Source organism: Phycodurus eques, chromosome 8 (assembly GCF_024500275.1).
Source record: "Phycodurus eques isolate BA_2022a chromosome 8, UOR_Pequ_1.1, whole genome shotgun sequence".
Lineage (NCBI taxonomy): Eukaryota > Metazoa > Chordata > Actinopteri > Syngnathiformes > Syngnathidae > Phycodurus > Phycodurus eques.
In genome coordinates, this window is record NC_084532.1 from 7,407,310 (window position 1) to 7,434,124 (window position 26,815).

A 26,815-nucleotide genomic window follows, 5' to 3' on the forward strand; every position below is an offset into this window, starting at 1 on the left:
TATTCAGCTATGACTAAATGATTCCTTAAGTGGAAAACCTTCATACATTCAGTCACATGTCGTAATAACATCAGACTTCAGAGTGGAATATTTTTCGACTTCCTAAGACAGCGAGTTTTTACATTGCAAAAACAATACTGAAATATGTCTACTTTTTAAACAAAGGTTTGCTGCACAGCATATCTTATTTTTCTCATGTTCAAGAGAAAGCCCACTTCCATTTGTCATGCAAATTTAACAGTTGGTTTTATGCTTTGTAGATTTGTCTTCTCTCCCAATTTTTCACCGTTTCACAAACGGTGACATTCTGCACAAATTTCAATAACGTGGATGCCCTAGGCATCTGAAGTCAACCTCTCGTGACGCTCTCTGCACCTAAAATGACAAAAGGACCAGTATTGTATTTAGTGACATCTCGTGGTAATAATTCTGATTGCTGTTCATTTCCATGGCGTTTACATGCCCTTCAAGGCTAAAGCGTACAGTATGTCTGAAAATATATCCCACATAAATATACACCTTCCTTTTGATCATTTCATCAAGTGTTCACCGTATTGTTGCTCTTGCACTATTTGAGATGTTAAGGTTTTGCTGTTTTTTGAGTTTTCTCTTTGTGACAAGGATTCCCTAACCTGACGTATCAGATACTTTGTTTCACCAAGAGAAGCGGCTAATTACATAAATCACTACAAAGGAGAAAATTATTATTTGAACCCTGACTGATTTTGTAAGTTCACCCACTGACAAAGACACTGACGGTCTACAATTTTAATGGTAGGTTTATGTTAAACGTGAGAGACAGAACATCACGTTTTAAAAAACAATGTATTTGCATTTCATTGAGTGAAGTTAATATTTGATTCCGTACCAACGATAAAAGAATTCTGGCTCATACAGACTAGTCATCACTTTAAGAAAGTACTCCTAATCTAATCTCGTTCGCTGCATGAAAGACGCCTATCTCAACTTGTTACCTGCATAAAGCTACCTGTCCACAGAATCACCAAAGAACTTTCTAAGGAGATTTGGGACAAGAATGTAGACCTTCGTAAGGATGGAATGGGCTACAAGACCATTGGCAAGAGGCTGGCTGAAAAGGAGAAAACTGCAATAATTACAAAATGAAAGAAACATAAAATGACTGTCAATCTCCCTCGGTCTGGGGCTCGCAAGATTTCCCCATGTGGGGTATCAATGAGGCGGCACGGTGGTCGACTAGTTAGCACATCTGTCTCACAGTTCTGAGGACTCTGGTTCAAGTCCGGCCTCCCGTCTGTGGAGTTTGCATGTTCTCCCCGTGCCTGTGTGGGTTTTCTCTGGGTAGTCCAGTTTCCTCCCACATCCCAAAACATGCATGGTAAGTTAAGTGAAGACTCTAAATGGAATCGAATCGAATGGTTGTTTGTCTATGTGTGTCCTGCGATTGGCTAGCAACCAGGTCAGGGTGTACCCCGCCCTCTCGCCCGAAGATAGCTGGGATAGGCTCCAGCACGCACGCCCATCACCTTAGTGAGAATAAGTGGTATGGCAAATGGATGGATGGATGGGTATCAATGCGAAAGGTTCGGCATCAGCCCAGAAATACATGGGAGAAGCTTGTTAATAAACTCAAGGCAGCTGCCACCCCAATCACCAAGAAAAACATTGGTAATACACTACGCTGTCATGGATCCAAATCCTGCAGCGCCCGTAAGGTCCCCCACATGTACAGGCCTGTCCGAAAGTTCTGACTGTTCCATCCGTTACAGACCAATCTAATTAGCATGTCGGAATGTGAAATATCATGCATTTTACTGGCATGACCAGTGCAGTATCAGATGCAACAAAAATGTAAATAAAGTTTCCACACTGGTCTTCCAGAGGATCGTACGCAATGTGTGACCAAAACAAAAGAAACTCATGACCTATCACATTCAAAGGTCACTCATAAAATTGCAACAGTGTTTTTGACCTACTTGTTTATGCAGCCTTGCAGAAAACAACTATTCTTGTCAAGTCTGTAAACTCCAGAATTTGGGAGGTCTTTACACTCTGCTAGGAATCGCTGGAGTTCGGATGCAGGTATCCCACTCTGCTGCCGTTGCTGCAAATCAGAGCAATTGTGATCGTGAGCATGCTGCTGTATGGGAACGTCCTTGTGAGAGCATTTCTTGAGAACAAAAGGGACAAAATCGTGGCAGTAATGGAAACTGGAAATATTACCTTGATGGTGTCATAGGTGTCTGTGATGATAGTGATGAATAGACTGAGGATCATGTAGATAAAAAGTGAAACAAAGGTATAGAGGTAGACCCTGCTGAAAATCCAAATCAGGGTGCTCTTCTGTTGCATGTTTTTAAAGGTGGGAAACATATCGTCTCCATTGATGAGGGAAAACAGACACTCAGATACTGTATTCAAGGTCCGGAACTTTGGAGGGGTGGGGCAAAAGGGAGAAATTATGTTACTGTAAGTTTTCCCCTCATGAATATTTGCAGCCAGGAATAGCAGAGCTTTGCTAGACTGAAATAAAATTTGAATTTGGCTTGCTTATCCGACCAGCTTTACCTTCTCGTGATATGGGCCAAGGACGATCCAGCCACAAAAGCAGTAACTCAGGTAGATTATTCCAGCGCAGCAGATGAAACGGATGACATTTGGAAAAGCTGCCCTTAGAGTCAGGATGAGGATCTGGAAGGAAAGGGGCATGTAAACTGCTTTTGCGCCACAGGAAATTTAGCCCAGAACTTCTGATTCTGATTTCTAGAATTAAGAGTTCATTGAATGGCTGGTGATGTGTTTCGGTAGGCTGAGGCACAAATTGTACTTCACTTAGGCTTCACAAAAGACAAACAACTTTCACAAATCAGAATATATATCCATGTGGGAAATTGGTGTAATTCGTTGTAAATTATGGATAATAATTTAATATTTGCCTGGTTGCTTAAATTACCGTAATTGTTTTTGGATAGTATTGGTCTTATTGCTCTACCGCAGTCTATTGCAGTTGGAGTCACCAGCCTGGTTTACATACGAGTTTAAGATTGGACCTCAGGCTGTCGCACAAATCCAACATGTCAAAATGGGCTACAGGAACACTTTGTTCCGGGAACTAACGTGCCAAGAATAAAAAATGTTTGTGGTCATTTCGGGGCAAAACACCAACAGTAACAGACCAGAGGTAGTCAGGAAAGTGACAAATAAGAAAACCAAATCGAATCTAAAATGAAAAAAATTATAATTCTAAAACTAAGCATACACTCGCCAACCACAGAAAAGGTACACCTGCATAATCCGATAAGATACAGTACGAGTGAAGTGCTGCCTCGACAAAAATATTCATGCACAGCTTTGATTTTCTTTGATTAGACTTTTTTTGTTGCAAAATGAGACCAAAACAAACACTTTTTCAGTCTGGTGTGGTGCAGCAAACCACAGCAATCTACAACTACACTAATACAAATGTCAATACATCCAAATACAAAAGGCAGAATTTCATGATAGATTGAATTAAATTGTACAGGTGCACTTAAAGTATCTTTTTGTACTGTGTGTTTAAAAAAAAAAAAAAAAAACATTCATCAAGAGCCCACATTCAAATTCTTACATTGTACTTGCGAAAGTAGCCCATGTAGCGGATGACTCCAATCCAAACAAACATGGTGCCTATACCAAGGAAGATGCTGCACACATCGTAGCTAGTAAGGACCTGCAAGGGAAAAAAAATAAAGATTAATTATTTTAATTTTTTTTCATGTGGGTGTCATCCAAGTCTTTCCATGGCTATTACCTTAGTCTGAATATCAATCTTGAGAATGGAGCCAGTGATAGTGAACAAGTCACTGGCAATGATCAGGATGTACCAGCCATTAATAAACTCAAGCCTGTCAGACCAGGTGATGTCTTTACCACTCTGGTTCTTGCAGTATCGTGTGTACTCCTTGGCAACACCAAAGAAATACAGTACTGAAAGTAAAAAGTGTCATCTGTGCTTCTAATACTGAATGTAGTTGACTTACAAACTGTAGTTGTATCCCACTGAACACAGAGCGTAGGCAGAGAGTGAAGGAAGTCATGCATGTTACGATGATGAGGCAGTCGAACAGCAGGGTCAGGTAAATGCTTTTAGCAGCTGACAGAACAAAGAAAGGATAATACAGTAACTCTAATCTGGAAAGTAAAGTCAGGTCAACAAATATTTGGACATTGACACAATTCTCATCTTTTTGGCTCTAAACACCAATGCAATAATTTGAAATGAAACCAACAAGATTAACTGCAGACTTTCATCTTCAATTTGGCAGTATTTACATCCGAATCTGGTTAACGGTGAAGGAATTGCAACAGTTTGTACACTATATAACTGCAAATACCCTCAAATTAAAGGTGAACATATGCAGTTAAAGCACATAGTTTTCGTTTCATTCCAAATCCATTGTGTTGGGGTTTAGAGCAAAAAAAGATAATTGTGTCGATGTCCAAATATTGAATATATATATTTGACTGTAAACACAAATGAACTTCAGCTTAGCAAACATACAAGCTCCGGTTACTTTCCAGTCCCTGCATTCATTGATCTCCACTTCATTTTCGAGGTCCACCTTTATCCTGCCACTGTGCACTTCATTGTTGAAAGTGATCTGTGAAGCAGATGTGTTAGTCCTCAAGGAACCATACACTTTGTCACGGCAACATTAGGTACACCTGCACAATGAGAGCCAATTAAATACCTATATCAAAAATACTGCCAAGTGATGTTCAGTTTGGAAAGTGATATTTCACAATATATCCAGTGTACAGGAAATTCCTTACATTTTTGCATAAAATTGGGCATAAAATGTGGTCTGATCTTCATCTAAATCACACAAAAATAGTCTTCTTAAACTAATACCATACAAACAATACTACATTTTCATATTGTTATTGCAAATGATGTAAAGATTTTCATGACAGGGAGCACAAAGTAAGTGAACCTCTAGGCTATGGATTCTCCAAGAGCTAATCAGAGTCAGGGTGTGATCCAACCTGGAGTCCAATCATTGGAATGAGATTGGAGGTGTGGCTTAAAGCTGCGCTTGCCACAAGAAAACACACACCAGGTTAGAATTGTCTCCTGTCAAGAAGCATTGCCTGAAGTGTACCATTCCTCGCTCAAAAGAGCTCTCAGATGACCTACGATTAAGAGCTATTGAGTTGTATAAATTTGCGAAAGGTTACAAAAGTATCTCTAAAAGTGTTGATGTTCATCAGTCCACGGTCAGACAAATCGTCTATAAACTGAGAAAGTTCAGCACTGCTGCTTCTCTTCCAAGGACTGCCTATCCTGTAAAGATGACTGCAAGAGCACAGCGCAGAATGCTCAATGAAGGAAAAAACAAAACAAAAGAACCCTCGCGTGTCAGCTGAAATCTTACAGAAATCACTGGCACATGCCAAACTCTCTGTGGACAAATCTACCATTTGTTAAACGATAAACAATAATTCATGGGAGAACACTGTGGAAGCAATTGCTGTCTAAAAAAAGTAAATAAATCATTGCTGCACGTTTGAAGTTTGCTAAAAGAGCACTTGGATGTTCCCCTGCACTACTGGCAGAATATTCTGTGGACAGATTAAATCAAATTTGTATTGTTCGGGAGGAATACACAACGACGTGTGGAGGGAAAATGGCACACCACACCAACATCAAAACCTTATTCTAACTGTGAAGTATGTGGCGGGAGCATCATGGTATCGGCATGCTTACTCCCGCAGGGCCTGGACAGCTTGCTATCATTAATAGAAAAATGAATTCACAAGTTTATCAAGATATTTTGGAGAAGAACTTGAGGCCATCTCCCCAATTTGTTGCAGCCCAAAAGAGGATGGGTGTGTCAACAGAAGAGTGATCCAAAATACAGAAGGAAATCAACAAGAGAAAATCCATGTTCTGGAGTGGCCCAGCAGTCAAAGTCCTGACCTCAACCCAATTGAGATGCTGTGGCATGACCTCAAAACAGCTTTTCACACCAGACATCCCATAAATCCTGCTGAACTGCAACAGTTTTGTAAAAAGGAATTCATCCTGATCGTTGTGCATGTCTGATCTGCAACTACAGGAGGTTGTTTCTGCTAAAGGAGGGTCAACCATTTATTAAAGCCAAATCCAACTTTTTCTTCCCTGTCTTGTGAATGTTTACGTTATGCTCTATAAAAATATTAAACCATATACAGTAATTGTTTGTGTGGTATTAGTTTAAGCAGACTGTTTACTCTTGTGATTTAGTTGAAGATCAGACCACATTTTATGACAAATTTATGCAGACATTTGTAAAATTCCAATGGGTTCACAATTTGTCCTCCTAATATATGCATCATTATAGTTGTGGCTTCCAGCACTTTTTCATATTAAAAGGTATTTGTAAATGTAACTTTTTTTGTTGTTGACCAAAAAAACACCAGTCATTCAGATGTTAAATTTGCAGATGCATCTATTTGATCGTGTCAATCAAAGCAGAATTTCAGCTCATAAATTGCAGCTCATTACAGCAGGATGGTGAACGTTATGAAAGTAGATTCAGTCAACAGGTCTTAAAACTAATATTTAGGTATGCAAATAGCAGGACGCCACATATTTCGCACAAGGATGTTGAAGTCATAGCAGTCTGGCAGCTCTCTGTGCCTGACTGTCTGTAAATTGATGGCTTTCAGAATGAATGAGATCTTGATGAAGAGCATTCTGGGAAAACAAAGCATGTACACAAACCGATATTTTTCTCAGTCATGCTGTGCAGACAAACAGTGCAGCGATGCATGTGAAACATAACATACCTTTTAAAGTGCAACTCGAAATGCGGGATCAGGTCTTGTGATGATGATCGATTTGCTGGATAGATGTAAATGCAGTCTGTGTGACACAAGCCATAATCCACCATTACTTCTGGTGTGTTGTAATTTGTTTTGCATTTACAGTAATTCCCTGTTTAAAAAATAAAATAAAATCCTACATACCAGTTTCCACATAAGCATCGATTTCAAAAGTGTCGTTGCCAGGGTATATGGTGCCATTCCTATAGAACTCCTGACACAGTGACAGGGGTGTATAGACAGAGCCAGTTTTTTCATATTCATGGTTTCCTACGGTGGTGTTGTGCAGACGTCCATACTAGAAAAGAACATTTCAAGTTACAACTTAAAACAAGTTGACCGCATCGCTAAAGTATTTCGAGATGACGATATGAAACAGCATGTCCAAAGTTCACAAACGCATTATAAACTTAACCACATAACCATGCAGTATAATGGAGGTCCATGAATGATTTACTTTCACACAAAAAAAAAAAAAGGAACGGCAATAATCTGTCAGTACAAAATACATAGATTCCACCCTCAAAAAAAGTGCTACAGATTCATAAAGAAAAATAAGACTGTTAGGATTCAGTTACCTGTTCAATTACATATCTTATGTGATCATAAACATCATCTTGTCTGTAAACAGCATATGTATCAATACTCCCATCGACATAATCCTTCAAGAAGAGGTGCTGAAAAGTCATTAGGTTTTCTTCCTTAAAAGTTACAACCATCTGGTTGCTCAGCCCGAATGACACCAACTGCGACAAAAAATAAACGCTAATCAGAATGGGGATGTAACAAAAGGAGAAGCGCACATTTATGTCATCATAACTACCTGGGTCGTGATGATGGCAATTTTAATGATCTGCAGAATAAGTTTCCATGGTTTCCGTCCACGAGCGTGGTACTTTTCACAAGGGTTCATGAAGTAATATTTGATTTTCCTTCTGAGACACTCAACATTGTCCACTTCCATTGATTGACGGTGATGATCAGCCCATGAAGAGTGTGAGTCTGTCTCCTGTTTGTCATACGTGCCACCAGACTCCTGCATATCTGAATAGATACACGTACAGTATAGTGAAATATGTCGATGTTCATTTTCCATTTTCAACTTGGTTACTTCCAACTGCTTGTGCCGATCAAATTATTTTATTATTATTATTATATATATATTTTTTTTTAAAAACATTTTTAAATATAGATTTTTTTTAAATGCTTACATTATGCAGACACGGTGACTAAACAAAATAAATTCCACCCCGCAATATTGTCCTTAATAGGTTTGTCACTGGATCTGCTTTCTCTTTTCCTTTCGGCTTGTCCCGTTAAACTCTTCAATATACATTTCTAAATATTAGCTGACTTCCAGTTGGCCACGTGTACATCAACACATATCAAATACCTATAATATTGAAATGTACAGTATACTTACCTCAGGGTCTGGTTTATTAAATTAACACTAACCTGTTAACGTTCAATTGGACTTCAGGAATGTGTGCGATGTCGGCCAGGGAGCTAGTTCACCTGAGAATGTTTCAGGTTAAAGTTCCAAGACGTTTCTCGCGTCATTTTTTTGAAAAGACGCTGATTGGCTTTTGGAGCCGTCCGTCAATTTGGCAACGCCCTCTCGTTGCTAAGGGCATCCAAACAGTTCCGTTTCAATGCAAAGGCTGAGGCTGCTGAAGACGAGAAGTGCCGGTGAAATTGAGGTTTCCCTTTCTATATTGTTCATCGTTGAAGCGACGTCGCGAGTAAAGAGCAGCATGTTAAACACTTTTAACCAAACTTAATGTCCTAACTTAGTTTTCTGCGACCTCGTGCTGTCATTTAGCCTTAGCTAACGTGACTTGAATGTTTTCATCATAAGTGTTGTGTCTCGTTGGGCTATGGAAGTCTGCATGACGTTTTGACTTAATCTCTCTGATTGATATCAAAGTCTTTCTCATAGTAGGGGTTTGAATCTTGTTTTTTTTGTGGTAGGTTGATTGAAGACTCTAAATTGTCCGTAGGGGTGAATGTGAGTGTGTATGGTTGTTTGTTTGTTTCTATGCGCCCTGCGATTGGCTGGCGACGGGTTCAGGGTGTACCCCGCCCGAAGATAGCTGAGTTAGGCTCCAGCACGCCCGCGACCCTAGCGAGGAGAAGCAGTGTAGAAAATGGATGGATGGGTTGTAAAGACAAGGTATGCCCGCAAGGTGTCGCCACTTGCATACAAAATGACAATAATTTAGATGTATTTAGCTTTTATATAGTGCCTTTACTGAAAGATTACCCTTGGATTATTATATATATATATATATTTTTTTTTTTTTTACAACAGAGGAACTGTCACATGAGCAAGCATGCCATCAAATCCAAGCTCAACCAACAGTGCAGGCAGCGGTCCAGGTGGGTGTAATGTAATCAAATGCTATATAATTAACGATAAGGAATGTCGCAATAAAATGTAAAACGTTTTTATCCAACTTTTACAATACATAAAAACATACTAAAAATGCTTTATAAGTATCTACAAAGCATAGAAATGTCCAAAATGTCTTGGGATCTCGATTAGGGGAATCTCAAGTAAGGCCAAGCAACCCAACTCTTTTTTTTGGTTTTTTTTTTGGAGGAATTTGGAAGAATCTAATACACTCTTTTAACACATTCACTGCCATTCATGCTCTTTTCTCACCTGTGGTTCTCTTGTCATCGTCAGTCTAACTTGCAACATGCTTATGGTCAAATACAGGTCACCAACATTGTCATTGTATCTTGGCTGAGTTGAAAATGATGGTGTTTAGGGTCAACACCAAATCCCCTTCAAATGAAATTAACCTCCCAAAAAATAATATAAGTCTTTCGAATACCAAAAATAAACAAGTTCAGTTTACTGACAAAACATTTGGCCCGAGGAGGAAGGATGGTGGTGAAAATAACAGCAATATCAAAAGGTAAGGTAGGCCTTATACACACTGCAGGCTTGTTGTAGGTAAAAGCAGTCCATTAGTAGGATTACACGAGACAAAAGACTCCCGAGAAATCAGAATGTTCTACTTTAGCACTATACACAAGTGCAATCAAGTTACATTCTTCAGCGTCCTGGGACATTACACATCACACACTCTTAATCTGTCAGGCAAATATTTCTTACAGATACACTCGCCATAGCTGATACTTAACTGTGCTGGATGACGGGTGTGAATTTCCACTGCATCGATTTGGTGTGAGGTCTAAATTAGTTGAGTGGGAAGGTTGACACACCCAACTGGTAAGTGGGTTTATATAAACTGTACGCCAGCATTCCCTGCATCCTTTCTGCAACCTTGTGGGAAGGCTTTGAAGAGAACGACCACAGGCAGGATGAAAACTAATTATACAGCTCCATGTTTACTGTAGCTGGTTCTGGGCTAAGCATGCCCCTAGACATGGATTATCTATTAAGAAAAACTCATGTGGTAAACATTTTTGCTCCCTGTTTGATATCTTAATTCAGACATTTGTGTATGTTAGCAGAGAAATCAACTAGTTGCTCTGTTCAAGGGGTTGAAAACAGAAAAGTAGGATCGCTACACTCTATTCAATCTGTGTAGGCTCTAGAGCTGTAACTAACTATCTTTGTTGGGACTCTGGCTTTTTAGCCCAGCACTACAACCACAGAAGTAACTAAAGTAGCTTTCGCTATTCTTATGTAACATGCATCATTTCAAGCCTCTTAGGATATGACTGAACTTTCTTTAAGGTCACCCTGAGGGCATCGTCCCTATGGTCCTGACATCTGCTACTCAGCAGCACTTCGGTTGCGTTGCTGATGAGGACGTCACAGGGGAGAACCCCTACAAGCTGCTGACAAAAGATGACATCTTAGAGGACATGAAAACAAAGGCAGCAGTGTCTGATTTCAGCCCTGTGAAGCAGATTATTCTGGTGAGGCTTATTTTATTGTCCTATGAGTCACTCAGACAATAGCTACAAAGACACATGATGATGATGCGCAGACTCGCAAAACACAAACAAAAACAAATTTGTATTTGATTATGCATGTGTAACTAGGGATGTGTCAAGTGAGTGTGTATATAATACCACCTTTCTTGTGTACTTTTACTATCCATAAATATTGACATATGATATATGTGTGTTTTAAGACTATCAACCCATGTAGTCGAGTGATCCAGGTGTGTGTTTTCCACCATCAGTGAAGTTTAAATGACCAAATTAATTGCTTTAATAAAGGTTTAATGACCATCCATCCATTTTCAATACTCAATTTGAAATACTCATACATTATATTTCCATTCTGTTTACAGGATTATCCAGAAAGTGAGCTTTTGCTAGTTTTTGATAGGGACTTCACCTACGGCCAATTGTTCTATCTGGTTGTGACACCAGAAGCCAAGGAAAGAATCCTCAATGTAAGTAGGCTACAGTTGACCCTTTACTGGGAAAATCGAGTTTATATTTTGTTTTCGTTGTAGTGTTTCCCTTTATGCTGCAGTGTATTTAGCGGCATAATACTTAGACATTGCATTTAGTGTCACCGGTGGAATAAGACAAAAAGTTGATTTAAAAAAGAAAATAAATTGACTTTTTTGAAGACAAATATGTCCAGCTTTGATTTACACTTCAGTCAGTCCTTCATTTAACAATATGTGTAGAATTATATTTGTACTTTGCATTGGGGTACATTAGAAGTACATTTCTCCATCCAGAGAAGTGATTCTGGCATTGTTTCCTTCTCTTATAGCTTAATACATTATCCAAAATGGTAGAAATACTCACTATATAGTTCTACACTGTAAATTATGACTACTCTAATAACCACTGATAAATGGTTGGTACCGAATTGCACTTGCACAGTCAATTGAATATGTGCGTTATTATGTTTGTAAAAGTTGAGTTTGGGTACATCACTTGCAATGGATGTTATTAAAGGTGTGCAAGGTATACCTAATGCTATGGCCAGTTAGTGTATAGTATACTGTTCTGTCTTGTTTTGTGTTTGTTCTGCAGCCCCCTGAACCTGAGCCTGAAGAAGATTTAGTAAATGAAATTGAAATCAAAACTCCAGAACCAAAGGAATGGATATCACTCGGTAGTGAAAAAGAAATAGATGAAGAATCTGTCAAAGAGACAAGAGGAAAGGTGCTCCAGTGTTGAAAAAAACCCCACAAACATCTGAGCTGTTTTATTCATTGTGGTCGCCTCTATTCTGTCTCCCTCATTAGCTAATGTACATGTTCTCCAGAGCTCGGAGTGATTTTGGGATGCCGGTCTCTTTTTTGGACCGCAATGTTACAGATGCCAAAGATGGCAACCTGGAATGTGTTTCCTACCAAGACAGACGATTCAACATCAAGCTGTTACAGAGGGATTGCGGCGTGCAGGCTATTCCCATACTTCAGAGCAGCAGTGCCCAGACACAGTGGTACAAATAAATACGCCAGCAAATGACATGCAAAACTTATATTCTTATAGTCTATACTGAATGTTTGCATAGTCGTTCATTTGAAATTCATAATTAGATTATTGTCAACTTATATGTGCTCCTTGAATGCACACATCATGAATTTGATTTTTCATGTACATTACAGGAAGTATATGAGAAATAACTGCACACAGTACACGCCAGGAGAATTGAGCAGAAGTGAGAAGGAGAAGACCACCCAACCAAGCTTAAGTGATTTCTGTAATGCAGTAACAAACAGGTAAAGAGAGGTAAAGAGCATTATATTAGTGGTTTATTGTCTCTAGTGCTGTGCCATCTTGTAACGATTTAGCCAAGAACAACTCATGGGATCCCCTAAAACAGAGGTGTCTAATATATGGCCTGCGCGCCCGGAAATGCTCTGTCAGGGGGTCCAATCCGGCCCACGGGAATTGTTGTGCCTGTCAGGCAAATTTTAGTTCCTTTATACATATAGGCTTTTATTTTGAAACTCGTGCTTTTATTTTGACACAAGCAGCTTCCGCAGCGGGCCACGCTTCCAATCCATATGCAGTAAGAGAGTGAGACTTATGTGTGAAGCAATGCCTATATACATGTCATATTATGTATTGTTAAGTAATTTCATGTGCAAATGTGCACATGTGCAGTTAAAAATGGGTTTGTGGCATTAATTGGGACATGGGTTTATTAAAGTCCGGATAAAAATGGTTGATGTCAGACAAATCATGCGAGTGACTCGCTGTGGCGGCGACCCCTGACAGGGAAAAGCTGAAAGTCACTTCTTCTTACTTAGATGGAGGCACACATTCAACCAGTGGTGACATAAACGCACATTAACAACAAAAATTAACGTCTTTTTGACGGCAATAATTCTAATTTGCACGTCGCAATGAATTGTGGGAACTGCGTGGCTTTACCGTCATTATGCTAGCCATCCCCAAACTGTGCGTACAAAGCTGAAAGCAATGAATTGTCCAAAAGCTCTTGGTATGCTGAATCCTTCAGAGTTCCTTTCACCGGAACTAAGGAGCCAATATTTTGGACAATTCCATGCTCCCAACCTTGTGGGAACAATTCTTCCATTTCAAACATGGCTGTGCACCAGTGCACAAAGCAAGGTGCATAAAGACATGGATTGGAGACTTTGGTGTGGATGAATTTGAGTGGACTGCACAGAGTCCTGACCTCAACCCGATAGAACACCTTTGGGATGGATTAGAGCAGCGACTGAGAGCCAGGCCTTCTCGTCCAACATCAGTGTGTGACCTCACGAACGCGCTTTTGTAAAAATGTGCAAGATTTCCCATAAGCACCCGCCTAAACCTTGTGGACAGCCTTTCCAGAAGAGTTGACGCTGTTATAGCTGCAAAAGGTGGACAGATGTCATATTGAACCCTATGGATTAGAAATGGGATGTCACTTAAGTTCATATGTGAGTCAAGCCAGGTGAGCAAATGCCTTTGGCAATATATTGAATGTTTGTCCTTAACAGGCAGAGCTTTCACTCTGTCAATCTGTCTGTATAATTTTCAAAGGCAGTGGGAGAAAGAACTGCATTTCCGTTCTGAAAAGTTCCCCCTTTAGTTTGTATGGTGCGAGTCAGTTGAGCCTTTCAAGATTTCCAAATGGATGTGGAAATGTATGTATATTTAAAATGATTTCTAAATAAGTTGTTTTGTAAAATGTACATAGCATTTATAGATATATTGTGATAGTAAGTTGCAACTGTAAATGAAAACACTGATTCATAATGTTGAAATTGCACTATTTGTTATGACATTTGAGATTGCTCATATGGTTTCAAACAAGATTTGCAACAAGATAATAATCAATAAACGTGAATATTTTCCCAAATGTAGTTGTTATGTGCACCCAAAAAATTGTACAACGTTTGAATTAGTGTTATTTATAGCTTATAAGGCCACGGATATATTCGTCAAATTGGGGTGAATGTGACCCGCAAACTATAATGAGTTTTGACACCCCTCCCCTAAAATATCCTCTGCTGAATCAGCATAAGAATAGTCACCAATAAAGTTTCAGGATTTATGGTGTTTTAGGTTGTATGTGTTGTTTTGTTTCCGTAGAAGATACTCAGTTTCTTTTTGTAGGGTTCTGCATGCCCTTCAGCAAGAGGAGATTATGAATGTGTTCAGAGATGACTGGATGGCTTTGGGGAAAGAAACCGAGGACGTGGACTGGTCTGGGAAGGTGTCAGATGCTTTGATGCTGAATCAGGCTTTTTCTGACCCCAGATACTCTCAGGACAAGGAGATCAGCTGCATGCACTGGCATCCCACCATCCAGAGTAAAGCTAGCTCAAAGTTCCTGTTTTTTTCTCAACATTTTCAAAGTTTACAAATGGTCTTTCCAAACTAGTATACAAGACACAGTCGTGCTCAAAAATATTATATATATTTGTATATAAAAAAAATCCTCTCACAGTTCTGGCATTTAGTAAATAGAAATAATTTCAGTAGTCCTAATTGACCTAAAACAGGAAAAGATTAGTCTCATTTCATGTCAGACAGTTAAGAAAAAATAAAGTATAGGTTTTTTTTAATACTCACGTTTTATACTGATGTGATGTAAACTATACACGTGTATAGACATTAGAACAATATATAGATGCTATGGTTCTCTGTGTGACTGAGGGTACAGGTACAAGTTATCTTTAAATAAGGCCATCATTCAATTGCAGTATGTGCCCTTTTGACAGTGAGCCATGTGTAATGGATGAAGAGAGGGATGGGGAAACAAAAAGAGAGTCGAATAGGAATCACAGATGTTCTAGTTTCTTTAATGACAGTGCTATTTACACTCTGTAGTGAACATTTGTGTTGGTTTAAGTTTATTTTGGTACATTTATTGTGTTATTGCTTTTGAAGATGTGATAGCTGTGGCGATGACAGAAAAGAAGCAGCAGAATTTGATCAGATCTACTGGGTCGCTCATAGCTTTTTACAGCTTCTCTGACCCAACTCATGTCAAGGTATGCAAAACTGTCTGAAAGTTGAATGTGCATGCCATTGACGGTTGATAATGCTGTATTCTGTATATCCTGTTGCACACACCAGTTCTCCTTATGAATAACAAATACACATTTCTCACAAGAAAACTATTGGATATACAGTGCCATGAAAAAGTATATTCCCCTTTTTCAAATGTGTATTTTTTTGTTTGCATAATTTCCCCACTTTAAGATCATCAAACAAATGTAAATATCAGACAAAGATAACTCGAGTAAACATAAAATGCAATTTTTTAAATGGTCATTTTATTTATTAAGGGGAAGAAAAAACTATCCTGTGTGAAAAAGTAATTGCTCCCTCAACCTAATAACTGATTTGGGCCAACCTTAGCAGCAAACAATGCAGATGCAACATGCAGACTTTGCGGTGAAGGAGACGAATCATCCGAATACCTGTGGTTACGATGTCTGGCTGTACTGGTTGAACTTCATCACCGGCAACTAGGTGCATCAATCGATTAATTGTTCCGTCTCCTCGAAGCAGTTGTAGCGCATTTAAGGACTATCAACAACAAAAACAACAACAGTAACAACTGAAATCAAGCATTTCCATCACTGGTAATGACTTTTTTACATCTTTGTAGATATTTTGATATTTTGCACTACTCTTGCTTGCTGAATTATTTTAATTCAGTTACAAAGTAGGGGTTTCGAGCATGAACAGCCTTTTAAAGGTCATGCCACAGCATTTCAAACATCTTAAAATCCCGGACTTCTAGTTGCCGACTTTTTTTTTTTTTTTTAAAGCTTTTCAGAGGTCAACGTGCTGGTTTGTTTTGGATAGTTGTCCTGTTGCAGAACCCTAGTGTGCTTCAGCTTGAGGTCACAAACTGATGGCCGACCATTCTCCTTTTGAATTTTCTGCGTCAGGAGCAGAATTCATGGTTCCATCAATCACAGCAAGTCGTCCAGGTCCCGAAGGAGCAAGCAGCCCCAGACCATCACATTACCACCACCATGTTTGACTGTTGGTATGGTTTCTTTTTCTGAAATGCTGTGTTACATTTTCACCAGATGTAACGAGACACACACTTTACGAAAAGTTTAATTTGCGTCGAGTCAGTCCATAGAATATTCTGCCCAAAGTCTTGGGAATCATTCAGATTTTTTTGCACAAGACGAGCCTTTATGTTCTTTTTTGGTTAGCAGTTTTCACCTAGGAACTCTGCCATGGATGCCATTTTTGCCCAGTCTCTTCGTTATTGTTGTCATGAACATTGACCTTAACTGAGGCAAGGGAGGTCTGTATTTCTCGAGAAGTTGTCCTGAGTTCCTTTGTGGGCTTCTAGATGAGTTACTGTTCTATGTTTTCTCCATGTGAGGATAATGGCTCTCCCTATGGTTCGCTGAAATCCTAAAGCTTTAGAAATGACTTTTTCCAGACTAATGTCATTCACTTTATTTCTCGACTCTTCTAGAATTTCTTTGGATCGTGTCATTTTGTTGCAGTTTTTTTTTTATCTTTTGTGCGACTTGATTTTGTTGGGACAGATTCTGTAAGTGATTTCTTGAATGAACGGGTCTGGAGGTAATCAGGCTTGGGGGTGATCAGTGAAAATTAACCAAAAATTGTTATTAGGTGGCTGGGGCATCTGATTTGGATGCCTCCTGGTCGCCTCCCTAGTGAGGTGTTCTGGGCACGTCCCACCGGGAGGAGACCCCGGGGACAACCCAGGACACGCTGGATGAAGTGGACCTTAGCTGAGGTTAGGCCGGCCTGCAGTTCTTTCGATGTTGTTCTGGGTTGCTTTGTGACTTCCTGGATGAGTTGGCGCTGTGCTGTTGGGGTAATTTTGGGAAGCGTCACCACTGTTCCATGTTTTCTCCATTTGTGAATAATAGCTCTCACCGTGGTTCATTGGAGTCCTTAAGATTTATAAATTACTTTGTAACCCTTTCCAGACTAATAGATGTAATTTACTTCATTTCTCAACTGTTCTTGAATTTCTTTGGATTGTGGGATTTTGTAGCTTTTTGAGGTCTTTTAGAACGACTTGATTTTGTCTTACAGGTTCTATTTAAGTGATTTCTTGATTGAACAAATCTGGAGATAATCAGGCTTGGGTGTGGTCATTGAAAAAAAAAAAAAAAAATGAGCATGAAAACAAATGACCACACCCAAGTTTTCCAAATTCAGGAAGGTCAATCACTTTTTCAAACTGGGCCAGGTAGCTTGTATATGTTTTTCCCTTAATAAATAAAATCACCATTTAAAAACTTAATTTTATGTTCACTTGGGTTATCTTTGTCTGATATTCACATTTATTTGACCTTAAACATTAAAGTTGAGAAACTGCACAAATAAAGTAATAATAATTTGGGAAGGGGTTACATAGTTCAAATTAATATATTTGCAGATTCCTCTCACTTAGCACTCATAGACTGATTTGTGCCTACTCACCCAATGATTTATTTGCACTAAAACACCAACATATATTCACTTTAAAGAAACAAAGTAAAATACTGTACATTCTTTAAATGTAGGAGGATATTGCCAAACATGATCCAGTGTGAAAAAGATCATCATTTTATTGCGCCAAATTTGAGAACATTTATTGACTGAACACGGACACTTTGATCAATAACTGGGGTCAAAGTGCAACATAATCTCTCTAGATCATATACACACACGCTTGCCTCGCATGTTTCCTCCTTCGCTGTTCGTGGTGGGTCCACTGTGGGTGCGATGCAGGAGTGGGGGTCGCAGTTATTGTAGGCACCCAGAATAGACTGCAGTTCCGTAGCTCCTCAATGAGTAGACTTTTTAACTCCGTAAAAGTAGTTCTGCCTGTGTCGAGCAGCAAACTATGACTGTATCTGTATCAGAGCGGACTTAGTGCATGAGAGTTAACTGTTGCGATAAACCCGTATTTGAAGTAGGACTCCTGATATAGTGTCCGCAGACCGGTGGTTGGGGACGACTGTTCTAGATGACGCATGTCTTCTCTGATCCGTGTGAGGCATGGTTTTCATCATCTGTTAAAGCTGGGGTCATATTAGCACAATATTCTCTCACTGTTTAAAGTGTAGATAAGTTGGTGTATTTTAACAGAATGCTGAAAAATAGCTGCTTTGTATTGCCACTCTGAACCTTGGCAACCTATTGCCAAGGTTCTATCTTCACCGAAGATAGAACCTTGCTTATGCACTTGGTTTTCTGGATTATAAGATCAACTTTACGCAGACAAGAATCCATAAATGCATCTAATATTGTAATTTGTACATGAAAATGTTTGCACTATATTATTTTTGTACTTATGGCATGTGTTTTTGTGTTACAGATACTGCTAGAGTGCCCAGACGACATACTTGCCTTTGAATTTTGCCCCTCTGATCCAAACATTATTGTTGGCGGCTGCCTGAACGGGCAGGTGCTTACTTTGACTCTTTTGTGTCTTGTCTTGCTTGTCCCTGCTGTTTTTTTCCCCTGTGAACACCCTTCTGCACACAATTTCTGTTCATCGATTTCTGCTGCTCATTGTTTTTTGAACAGAAATGGTGATCACCAATAACAGGCATGCCAATGTGTGTGCTTTAGGTCGTGTTGTGGGAAATATCTGCTTACGTCGTACTTTTACACCCAGCCCAACATGGTCATCATAAACATGAATCTCTCAAAACTGACATGCTGGTAAGTACCAATATCCTGTATCTAATGAGCACCTTGTTGATACAATAATACATGGTATTCTGCAAACAATGGTTTATTACATGTGGTTTTCATTACCCTAATTGTGTTCTCATGATGATGTTAGATTGGTTTTGTCAAGTAAGGGTGCTCAAGAATGGTTGCTATCAGAGGATGCTGTGTATTGGCTCTGAAGACTGATGACACTACATGGTTTTCTCCTCATCGTCACTCTTTCATTAGATGGCAATTCAATTGTATAATGGTTCTTCTCAAACAAACAAGCCACAGCTGTCATATCTAGTTCTAGAATTTATTTAATCAAAGTAAATCTAAAAGTGTATACAGATGATTTCATTGATCTCGCTGCATAAGGAAAGAATGTGGTTGGGTCGTCTTTAAACATCTAGATGATGTCTTCAATGTTGAGTAAACTCTTCTTTGGCTTAACATACTTAATTTAAAGAAAAACATCTCAAAAACATCTCAAGCAGGGAAGTATGGGTGGGGGGGACTTTTTTTTTTTTTTTTTTGCCTGTGTATGTTTGTGTGTCTGTGGAACCCAGAATGTGGCCTTTTAACAATAAACTTTAATGTAACCAGGCTGAAATACACAGGTAAACATGTAACAAATTAAGGAAGCGTTAAAGGTGCAGTGGGTACGGAAATTATTCAGACACCCTTACATTTTTCACTCTTTGTTATATTGCAGCCATTTGCTAAAATCATTTAAGTTAATTTTGTTTTTCTCATTAACATACAGCACCCCATATTGACAGAAAAAAAAACGGAATTGTTGACATTTTTGCAGATTTATTCAAAAAGAAAAACTGAAATATCACACAGCCATTAGTATTCAGACCCTTTGCTTAGTATTTAGTAGAGGCACCCTTTTGAGCTAATACAGCCATGAATCTTTTTGGGAAGCATGCAACAAGTTTTTCATACCTGGATTTGGGGATCCTCTGCCATTCCTCCTTGCAGATCCTCTCTAATTCTGTCAGGTTGGATGGTGAACGTTGGTGGACAGCCATTTTCAGATCTCTTGAGAGATGCTAAATTGGGTTTAAGTCAGGGCTCTTGCTGGGCCATTCAAGAACAGTCACGGAGTTCTGAAGCCATCCATTCATCCATCCATTTTCTTTACCGCTTATCGTCACTTGGGCCGTGGGCTGCTGAAGCCTATCCCAGCTATCTTCGGGCGGGAGGCGGGGTACACCCTGAACCGGTCGCCAGCCAATCACAGGGCACATATAAACAAACAACCATTCACACTCACATTCACACCTATGGGCAATTTAGAGTCTTCAATCAACCTACCACGCATGTTTTCGGGATGTGGGAGGAAACCGGAGTGCCCAGAAAAAACCCACCCAGGCACAGGGAAAACATGCAAACTCCACACAGGTGGGGCCGGGACTTGAACCCCAGTCCTCAGAACTGTGAGGCAGATGCTCCCGAGTGGGGATAAGCGGAACGGAAGATGAATGAATGAATGAATTAATGAATGAAAGCTCTATCTTGGTCTCATCAGACCAGAGTCCACATTTCAAATTGTTTTTGGAAATTGTGGACGTCGTGTCCTCCGCGCCAAAGAGGAAAAGAACCATCCGGACTGCTATGGACGCAAAGTTCATAAGCCAGCATCTGTAATGGAATGGGGCTGTGTTAGTTAGTGGGTAACTTACACATCTGTGAAGCCACCATTAATGCTGAAAGGTACATACAGGTTTTGAAGAAACATAAGCTGCCATCCAAGCAACGTCTTTTTCATGGACGCCCCTGCTTATTTCAGCAAGACAATGCCAAACCACATTCTGCACATTTTACAACAGCGTGGCTTCATAGTAAAAGAGTGCGGCACTGCCTTCCTGCAGTCCAGACCTGTCTCCCATTGAAAATGTGTGGCGCATTATGAAGCGTAAAATACGACAAGGGAGAGCCCGAACTGTTGAACAGCTGAAGCTGTACATCAAGCAAGAATTGCAAATACAATGCTTCAACAATTAGTGTCCTCATTTCCCAAACGTTTGTTGAATGTTGTTAAAAGAAAATGTGATGTAACACAGTGGTAAACATGACGCTGTCCCAGCTTTTTTGGAATGTGTTGCAGCCATAAAATTGTAAGTTAATGATTATTTTCTAAAAACAATAAGGTTTATCAGTTTGAACATTAAATATCTTGTCTTTATAGTGTATTCAATTACATATAGGTTGAACATGACTTGCAAATCATTGGATTCTGTTTTTATTTATTTAACACAACATCCCAACTTCATTGGAATTGGGGTTGCAAATATATGAGTGTCACAGCAAAGGGTCTGAATAGTTATGGCTGTGTGACATTTCAGTTTTTCTTTTTTTAATAAATCTGCCAAAATGTCAACAATTCAATTTCTTTCTGTCAATATGGAGTGCTGTGTGTACATTAATGAGAAAAAAATGAACTTAAATAATTTTACCAAACGGCTGCAATATAACAAATCGTGACAATTTTAAGGGGGTCTGAATGCTTTGCATACCCACTGTATAACCATTTGAAATAGTGAGTGTGTGAATGAGAGAAGGGAGGTGATGTGGTGGAGTTTCTCCGTCTCTCCACGAGCTGCGCAATGAGTGTTATTTATATAAGTCAAACAGAAAAACATTATAAAGGTTTCATCAGAATCAGATGCACAGTAACAGGGCATGGAAAGTAGGCGATTACACCCTCGAATATGTCAAGCCACTACCCCTCACCCATACACAACACAATTTTACAGCAATTGAAACAATTACCTGTCGTTACACTCATGTCCGAGCTACTCTTGAACGCATCACAAACTGTCTCACACACGAGGAATGAACACCGACAGCAGAGCTCATCATGGTCAGCAAACAAGCCATGTAAGTTGACTATAACTGTTGATCATGTAGACAGGCAATTGTGGCTTGTTTCAGTGGAGGAAAATGGGTGGATGGCTGAATTAAGGGATAATGTGGAGTGAGTCAGTTACTATTGTAAAAAGTAAAAAGGAGATGTCTGACTGATCACAAACAAATTGAGTTCAATAGCAAAAGTGAGGTGGGCCATCTTCTAACATTGAGATTTTCTCAATTGTGTGTTTCACGCCCGCACCTGATCTCAAGCATTGCTTTCTGACATTATACTGTGGAGTAATTAAAAGACCGAAAAAGGCAAGGTGTCATCTATAGGATAATACATTAAGCCATTCCATTAAATACCTTATATCCATCAGAAACAACCAAATAATTAAAGAGACAAACATGCGGCCTGCACTGTCACGTTTGACTAGGCAGCTTTATTTAATGAGACACATCTGCCCACATTTGCTTTGTGTGCTTTTATTGTCCCTACACTCGGCCAGCTGTCTCCATCCCTCTCCCTGCTTCTTATTTTTTTGCTTTCCTTCCTCCTCCCTCTGTCTCCCTCCATTCTCTTCACGCCCCTGTTTGCTCTTAATTTCCCAGAGCCAACAACATCAGCTCTCAACCTCCAGCTGTTACGTAAATGCCCTACACCCTCACCTACCACCACAGTTTGTCCCTGAAGATAACGCACAAGCAAATCAGATTCCTGCCATTTCCTTTATTTGTGGTGTAAACAAGGCTTTATTTTTTATCTTGAGGGTTTTGAAAGCTACAGGCTCCTCGTGGCTTGTTTATCAGCCAAATGAATAAGTAAAATGCTTCTATTTGGATGCATTATCCTTTGTTGTGAAATGCAACATTTATTCACATGACTAAGCTAGATGACATTGTATGCTCACGAGGCCCAAGCTGAATTGATAAACATCAATAAAAAGTAAGATTGTAGCACTCTTGCTTTAACCAATACTCAACTCAATTAACTCCTTCCCAACCACTATCCCTCACCCCCACCCCCAATATATTGACAGGGGCTTGAGGACAAGAAACACAGTAAAGCTCCACTTGTGCGCTACAGTGCAATGTCTGGAGTGGAGAACAGCCACAAAGCACCAATTACAGATGTCCACTGGCTGTCTCAGACATTTGAGGTATGAGTCATTTATTCAAAGTTTACATTATATTCCCGCCAGGCCATGGCAATCAAATTTCGGGTTACCGTGAACAGAACAGGATAGACGTGAGACAATCCTGGGAGATGGTATGGGCAAACATGAGCAGCTCATGATTGTCACGGACGGGCCTGGCCAGATTCTTGAACTATCTGTAACTGACGACAAACCTAGGCCACATTAAAATGGGGTGAATGAAACAAAACATGATGTGACACCAAGGTTTATGAAATTACAGACGTTCCCATTCCATAGTGTGACACGTGTCCTTTTATCAGCTTGTATATTGGAAAGGATAAGTAAATCCAGAAGAATGGTGGGGAAAATGCTTATTTTACATGGTGAGTGTAAAAAGTGTCTGTTTGAAAACACACTCTGAGGCTACAGATAGATGACTTAACTAAACTGTTTAGCTTATGTTATGTCATTTTGACACTTGAACTACCCTACAAAATTAAGGCTGTCACAATATCGCAATACCACAGCCTTATTCAAATAAAACCATAGCCTGGTCTTCGCCCAAGTGGCATCCAACAAGTACATAGAGGTTCTACATGACCAGTGTTTCTAAAATGATTATAAACAACACATTCAGGTTTTTCTCGCCTCAGTAAATTGCACTATAACGAATCACTAGTAACCCGAGGGATGCTGCTACTTATCTGGATTGATATTTTATTAAATCACTGAAAAGGCAGTCATCAATCGCCCTGAAGTGGCAAAGTCTTCAGCTTGATAGATATTTGTTGAATTTACAACTCTCCTTGACCTCTGATTAGGTAACTGCTCAGGGCATTCCAGTGGAGAACAAATCCAATATTTCTGTTCAACTTATCACCTGCTCCCCTGATGGGTAAGTCATTAAATAAACTTTGAAAACCAAATAATTCGATTGATAGATATATTATTGGTAATGCTTGCTTTTAATTAGGAGAACAGCATATTTGCCATTGCCGTGGTGACATTGGACCATCTACTTGAAATTGTATTAGCGAGTGTCAATGCTACATAGAGTACTGTAGTGTGCAGTTCTTGTTCAAACTTTGCTACATCACCTCAGACATTTTTTGGAGACATGTTACTATAATATAATACACACATTAATTCTTTCTTATCTTATTTACCTTCTGTATTTGTCAGAATTAATAACTACATTTTCATTTCTATTTCATATGTTTACTGTTATCAGTCTGTTACGACTGTAACAATGTGGTGGTTCAACAATATGTTTCAATTCATACGAGTTCTAATGATAAGAATTGAATAGTAATGTATGCATATATGTCTTTGCAAAGATCTTTAATGTTCTGGGATATCCGAATGCCAAAACAAGGGCGCCAGACCGCACCAGACAAGAAGCAGAATGATCTGGAGTCTCAAATGGCAAATTACAGCGACAACAACCCTTTCAAACACTTGGAGCGGACATGGAAACCCTTGATCATGGTACAGCAGGATGCAATGATTTTTATTACTTTATAAAACAGCCATCTTCCATCCATCCATCCATTTTCCGTACTGCTTCTCCTCACTAGGGTCGCGGCCGTGCTGGAGCCTATCCCAGTTGACTCTGGGGGAGACACAGGATACACTGTGGACTGATTGCCAGCCAATCGCAGGGCACACATAGACAAACAACCATTCACTCTCACATTTACGGGCAATTTAGAGTCTTCAATTAACCTACCATGCATGTTTTTGGGATGTGGGAGGAACCGGAGTACCTGGAGAAAACCCACGCAGGCACGCGGAGAACATGAAAACTCCACACAGGCTAGGCGACATTTACAAAGTGTGCAGCGTTCTCATTTGCATTTTAGGATAAAACATTTAAAAGGAAACTGGTCATTGAAGTAATGCTGCATACCTAAGTAATTTACATAAAAATAGGGAAACAACGTGGCACTTTGGACGACTGTTTAGGACATCTGCCTCACAGTTCTGAGAACCCGGGTTAAAATCCCGGTCTCACCCGTGTGGGGTTTGCATGTTCTCACCGTGCCTGTGTGGGTTTTGTCCGGGTACTCCCGTTTCCTCCCACTTCCCCCAAAATTTATTGAAGACTCTAAATTGTCCGTAGGTGTGAATGTGAGTGTGAATTGGCTGGCTACCAGTTCAGGGTGTACCCCACCTCTTGCCCAAAGACAGCTGGGATAGGCTCCAGCACGCCCGCAACCCTAGTGAGGATAAGTGGTATGGAAAATAGATGGATGGATAGGGAAACGACAATGAAGAAACGTGTCAGTCGGAGGAGGGTGGCAGATCGGTCCTCTTAACGAATTTGAGAAACGGACCCCATAGTTTCCCAAATTCATTAGAGTTGCCAGCAAAAGACTGTCTGATTTTCTCCAATTTAACAAAATAAAGTGTGACAGGGTGGTATTGTCGATTTCCAATTAATTGCAATTAATCCTCTGGCTAGTAGAGTAGCAACACTAGCACATCCTTTTTGCACTTAGTGAGGGAAGGCAAACGGGGCAACCCCAAAGAGTGCACTCAGAGCATTTGTTTCTATTTTTTTTTCTCAACCACCTCTGATAGGGTGGTAAAAATCTCAGTTAAGTATTGTATAAGGAAAGACAAAGCCATAGTGTTTGTTAAATTGCAGGAGACTGTCACAAATTGGGATTACGTTATCATAAATCTTAGCCAGTCGAGTAAAATAGGTCCTGTGTACAACTTGACACTGAATAAGACTTTACCCGTCTTAAAATTTCAATCCAGTCTTTGTTGGGTATTGCCAGACCCAGGTCCTCCTCCCAGATGAACTTGATTAGGTTCAGAAGCACCAAATGTAAAATATTAATTTGATTATAGATCTATGAAATACAGCTTTTAAGAGTAGGAATGGGTGTCAGAAACCTATCCAAAGGCGTGTCATTGAGTAAAGGCCTTTTCACACCTCACTTGGCAACGCGCAGCGCGCCATTGACTTTCCCGTTTATTGTGTATGTGCTGAAGGGGTGGCACCACAGAATGCCCTTTCGTGGCGCGGTAAATGCAGAGTGCAGTTGATGGGACGCCGCGCGTCCCTGAATAGAAAAGTGTTGTATTCGAGAATGGCGATACGGCGCCTCCAATAGGAGAGGGGGTCGCGCAGTGATTTCTGTGTGCTATTTTGGCAGACACTGCATTTGGCCAAATGTCTAACGCCCTCGACTTTCCCATTCATTGTGTGTGTGTTGAGGGTCAATGTAAAGGGAGTCGAATAATGCTCAGCGTCGTGTCATCGGATAGAAACATTTTCTATTCTAAAGCGTTGACGCGGCGACGTCAAAAAAATCCCCCAATGCGAGTGGGCCGTGCTATTTTGGCAGACTTGTACTGCAAACGGCAAGGGGAAAATGGTGGAAGTCATAATAAATATAGTGTCCCACTATCCCGAGCTTTAGGACAATAGAAAAATGATATATTGAAACGTCTCTGCAGGCTTTCAAATTGCTGCTTGGCCTGAAATACACCTTGAAGCACTCTTCGTGGAACTGTAGTTCACGAGCGAGTTTCAACTCCCCGAGATCCTGCCCTGAAATTAGTATGGGATGCACGCTTCCCCTTTTTTCACTGCTGCATCACCTCCACCTCCTTAAAATAAGCAAAGCCACGGCTTTCTTTTGCAATAATGACTAATACATATTGCACAGTTGCAGTCTACGGACCAGGGAAAGCCTCTCCACTTCCTGTTATGCTGCTACGTCAGCAATTCCAAATTTGGGCACGGTCGGCATTGGTTGCACTGGACTGCCGTTGTCCTTAGATGGCACCGCGTGGGCCTTTCACATTGAGTTTAATTGGGAAACCCAGGAAAGGTGTCACTAACAAAACTTCAGACTTGTAAGTGTAAAAAAAAAAAAAAATGTTTAGGGAGTGAAAATCTA

General features: G+C 39.9%; 2 protein-coding genes across 3 annotated transcripts in view; one reads left to right on the forward strand and one right to left on the reverse strand.

The window, feature by feature from the left end:
• Positions 1-10: 10 nt before the first annotated feature.
• On the reverse strand, positions 11-8,333 carry mcoln3b (mucolipin TRP cation channel 3b). Its single transcript, XM_061683520.1, has 14 exons — positions 8,281-8,333; positions 7,649-7,869; positions 7,404-7,571; positions 6,970-7,123; positions 6,790-6,865; positions 6,601-6,697; positions 4,520-4,619; positions 3,999-4,111; positions 3,770-3,919; positions 3,587-3,688; positions 2,548-2,670; positions 2,203-2,409; positions 1,956-2,083; positions 11-375 (listed from the first exon to the last, which is right to left on the reverse strand). Exons 2-14 carry the CDS (start codon positions 7,865-7,867, stop codon positions 336-338), a joined length of 1,677 nt encoding a protein of 558 aa, XP_061539504.1. The 5' UTR covers positions 7,868-7,869; positions 8,281-8,333; the 3' UTR covers positions 11-335.
• A 166-nt stretch (positions 8,334-8,499) lies between these two features.
• The window catches only part of dnai3 (dynein axonemal intermediate chain 3), a 28,961-nt gene continuing 10,645 nt past the window's right edge, over positions 8,500-26,815 (forward strand). The window contains exons 1-14 of one of the 2 annotated variants that reach the window (XM_061683953.1): positions 8,500-8,525; positions 9,137-9,204; positions 10,538-10,722; positions 11,103-11,207; positions 11,806-11,937; positions 12,021-12,220; positions 12,387-12,500; positions 14,353-14,549; positions 15,130-15,233; positions 18,554-18,643; positions 18,811-18,903; positions 22,800-22,919; positions 23,720-23,793; positions 24,236-24,386. In XM_061683953.1, coding sequence (XP_061539937.1) covers positions 9,159-9,204; positions 10,538-10,722; positions 11,103-11,207; positions 11,806-11,937; positions 12,021-12,220; positions 12,387-12,500; positions 14,353-14,549; positions 15,130-15,233; positions 18,554-18,643; positions 18,811-18,903; positions 22,800-22,919; positions 23,720-23,793; positions 24,236-24,386 — 1,611 coding nt within the window. In that variant the 5' untranslated portion in view covers positions 8,500-8,525; positions 9,137-9,158. Of the gene's footprint in view, positions 8,526-8,734; positions 8,999-9,136; positions 9,205-10,537; positions 10,723-11,102; positions 11,208-11,805; positions 11,938-12,020; positions 12,221-12,386; positions 12,501-14,352; positions 14,550-15,129; positions 15,234-18,553; positions 18,644-18,810; positions 18,904-22,799; positions 22,920-23,719; positions 23,794-24,235; positions 24,387-26,815 lie in introns of those variants that run through there. The other variant, XM_061683952.1, reaches the window with a different exon arrangement.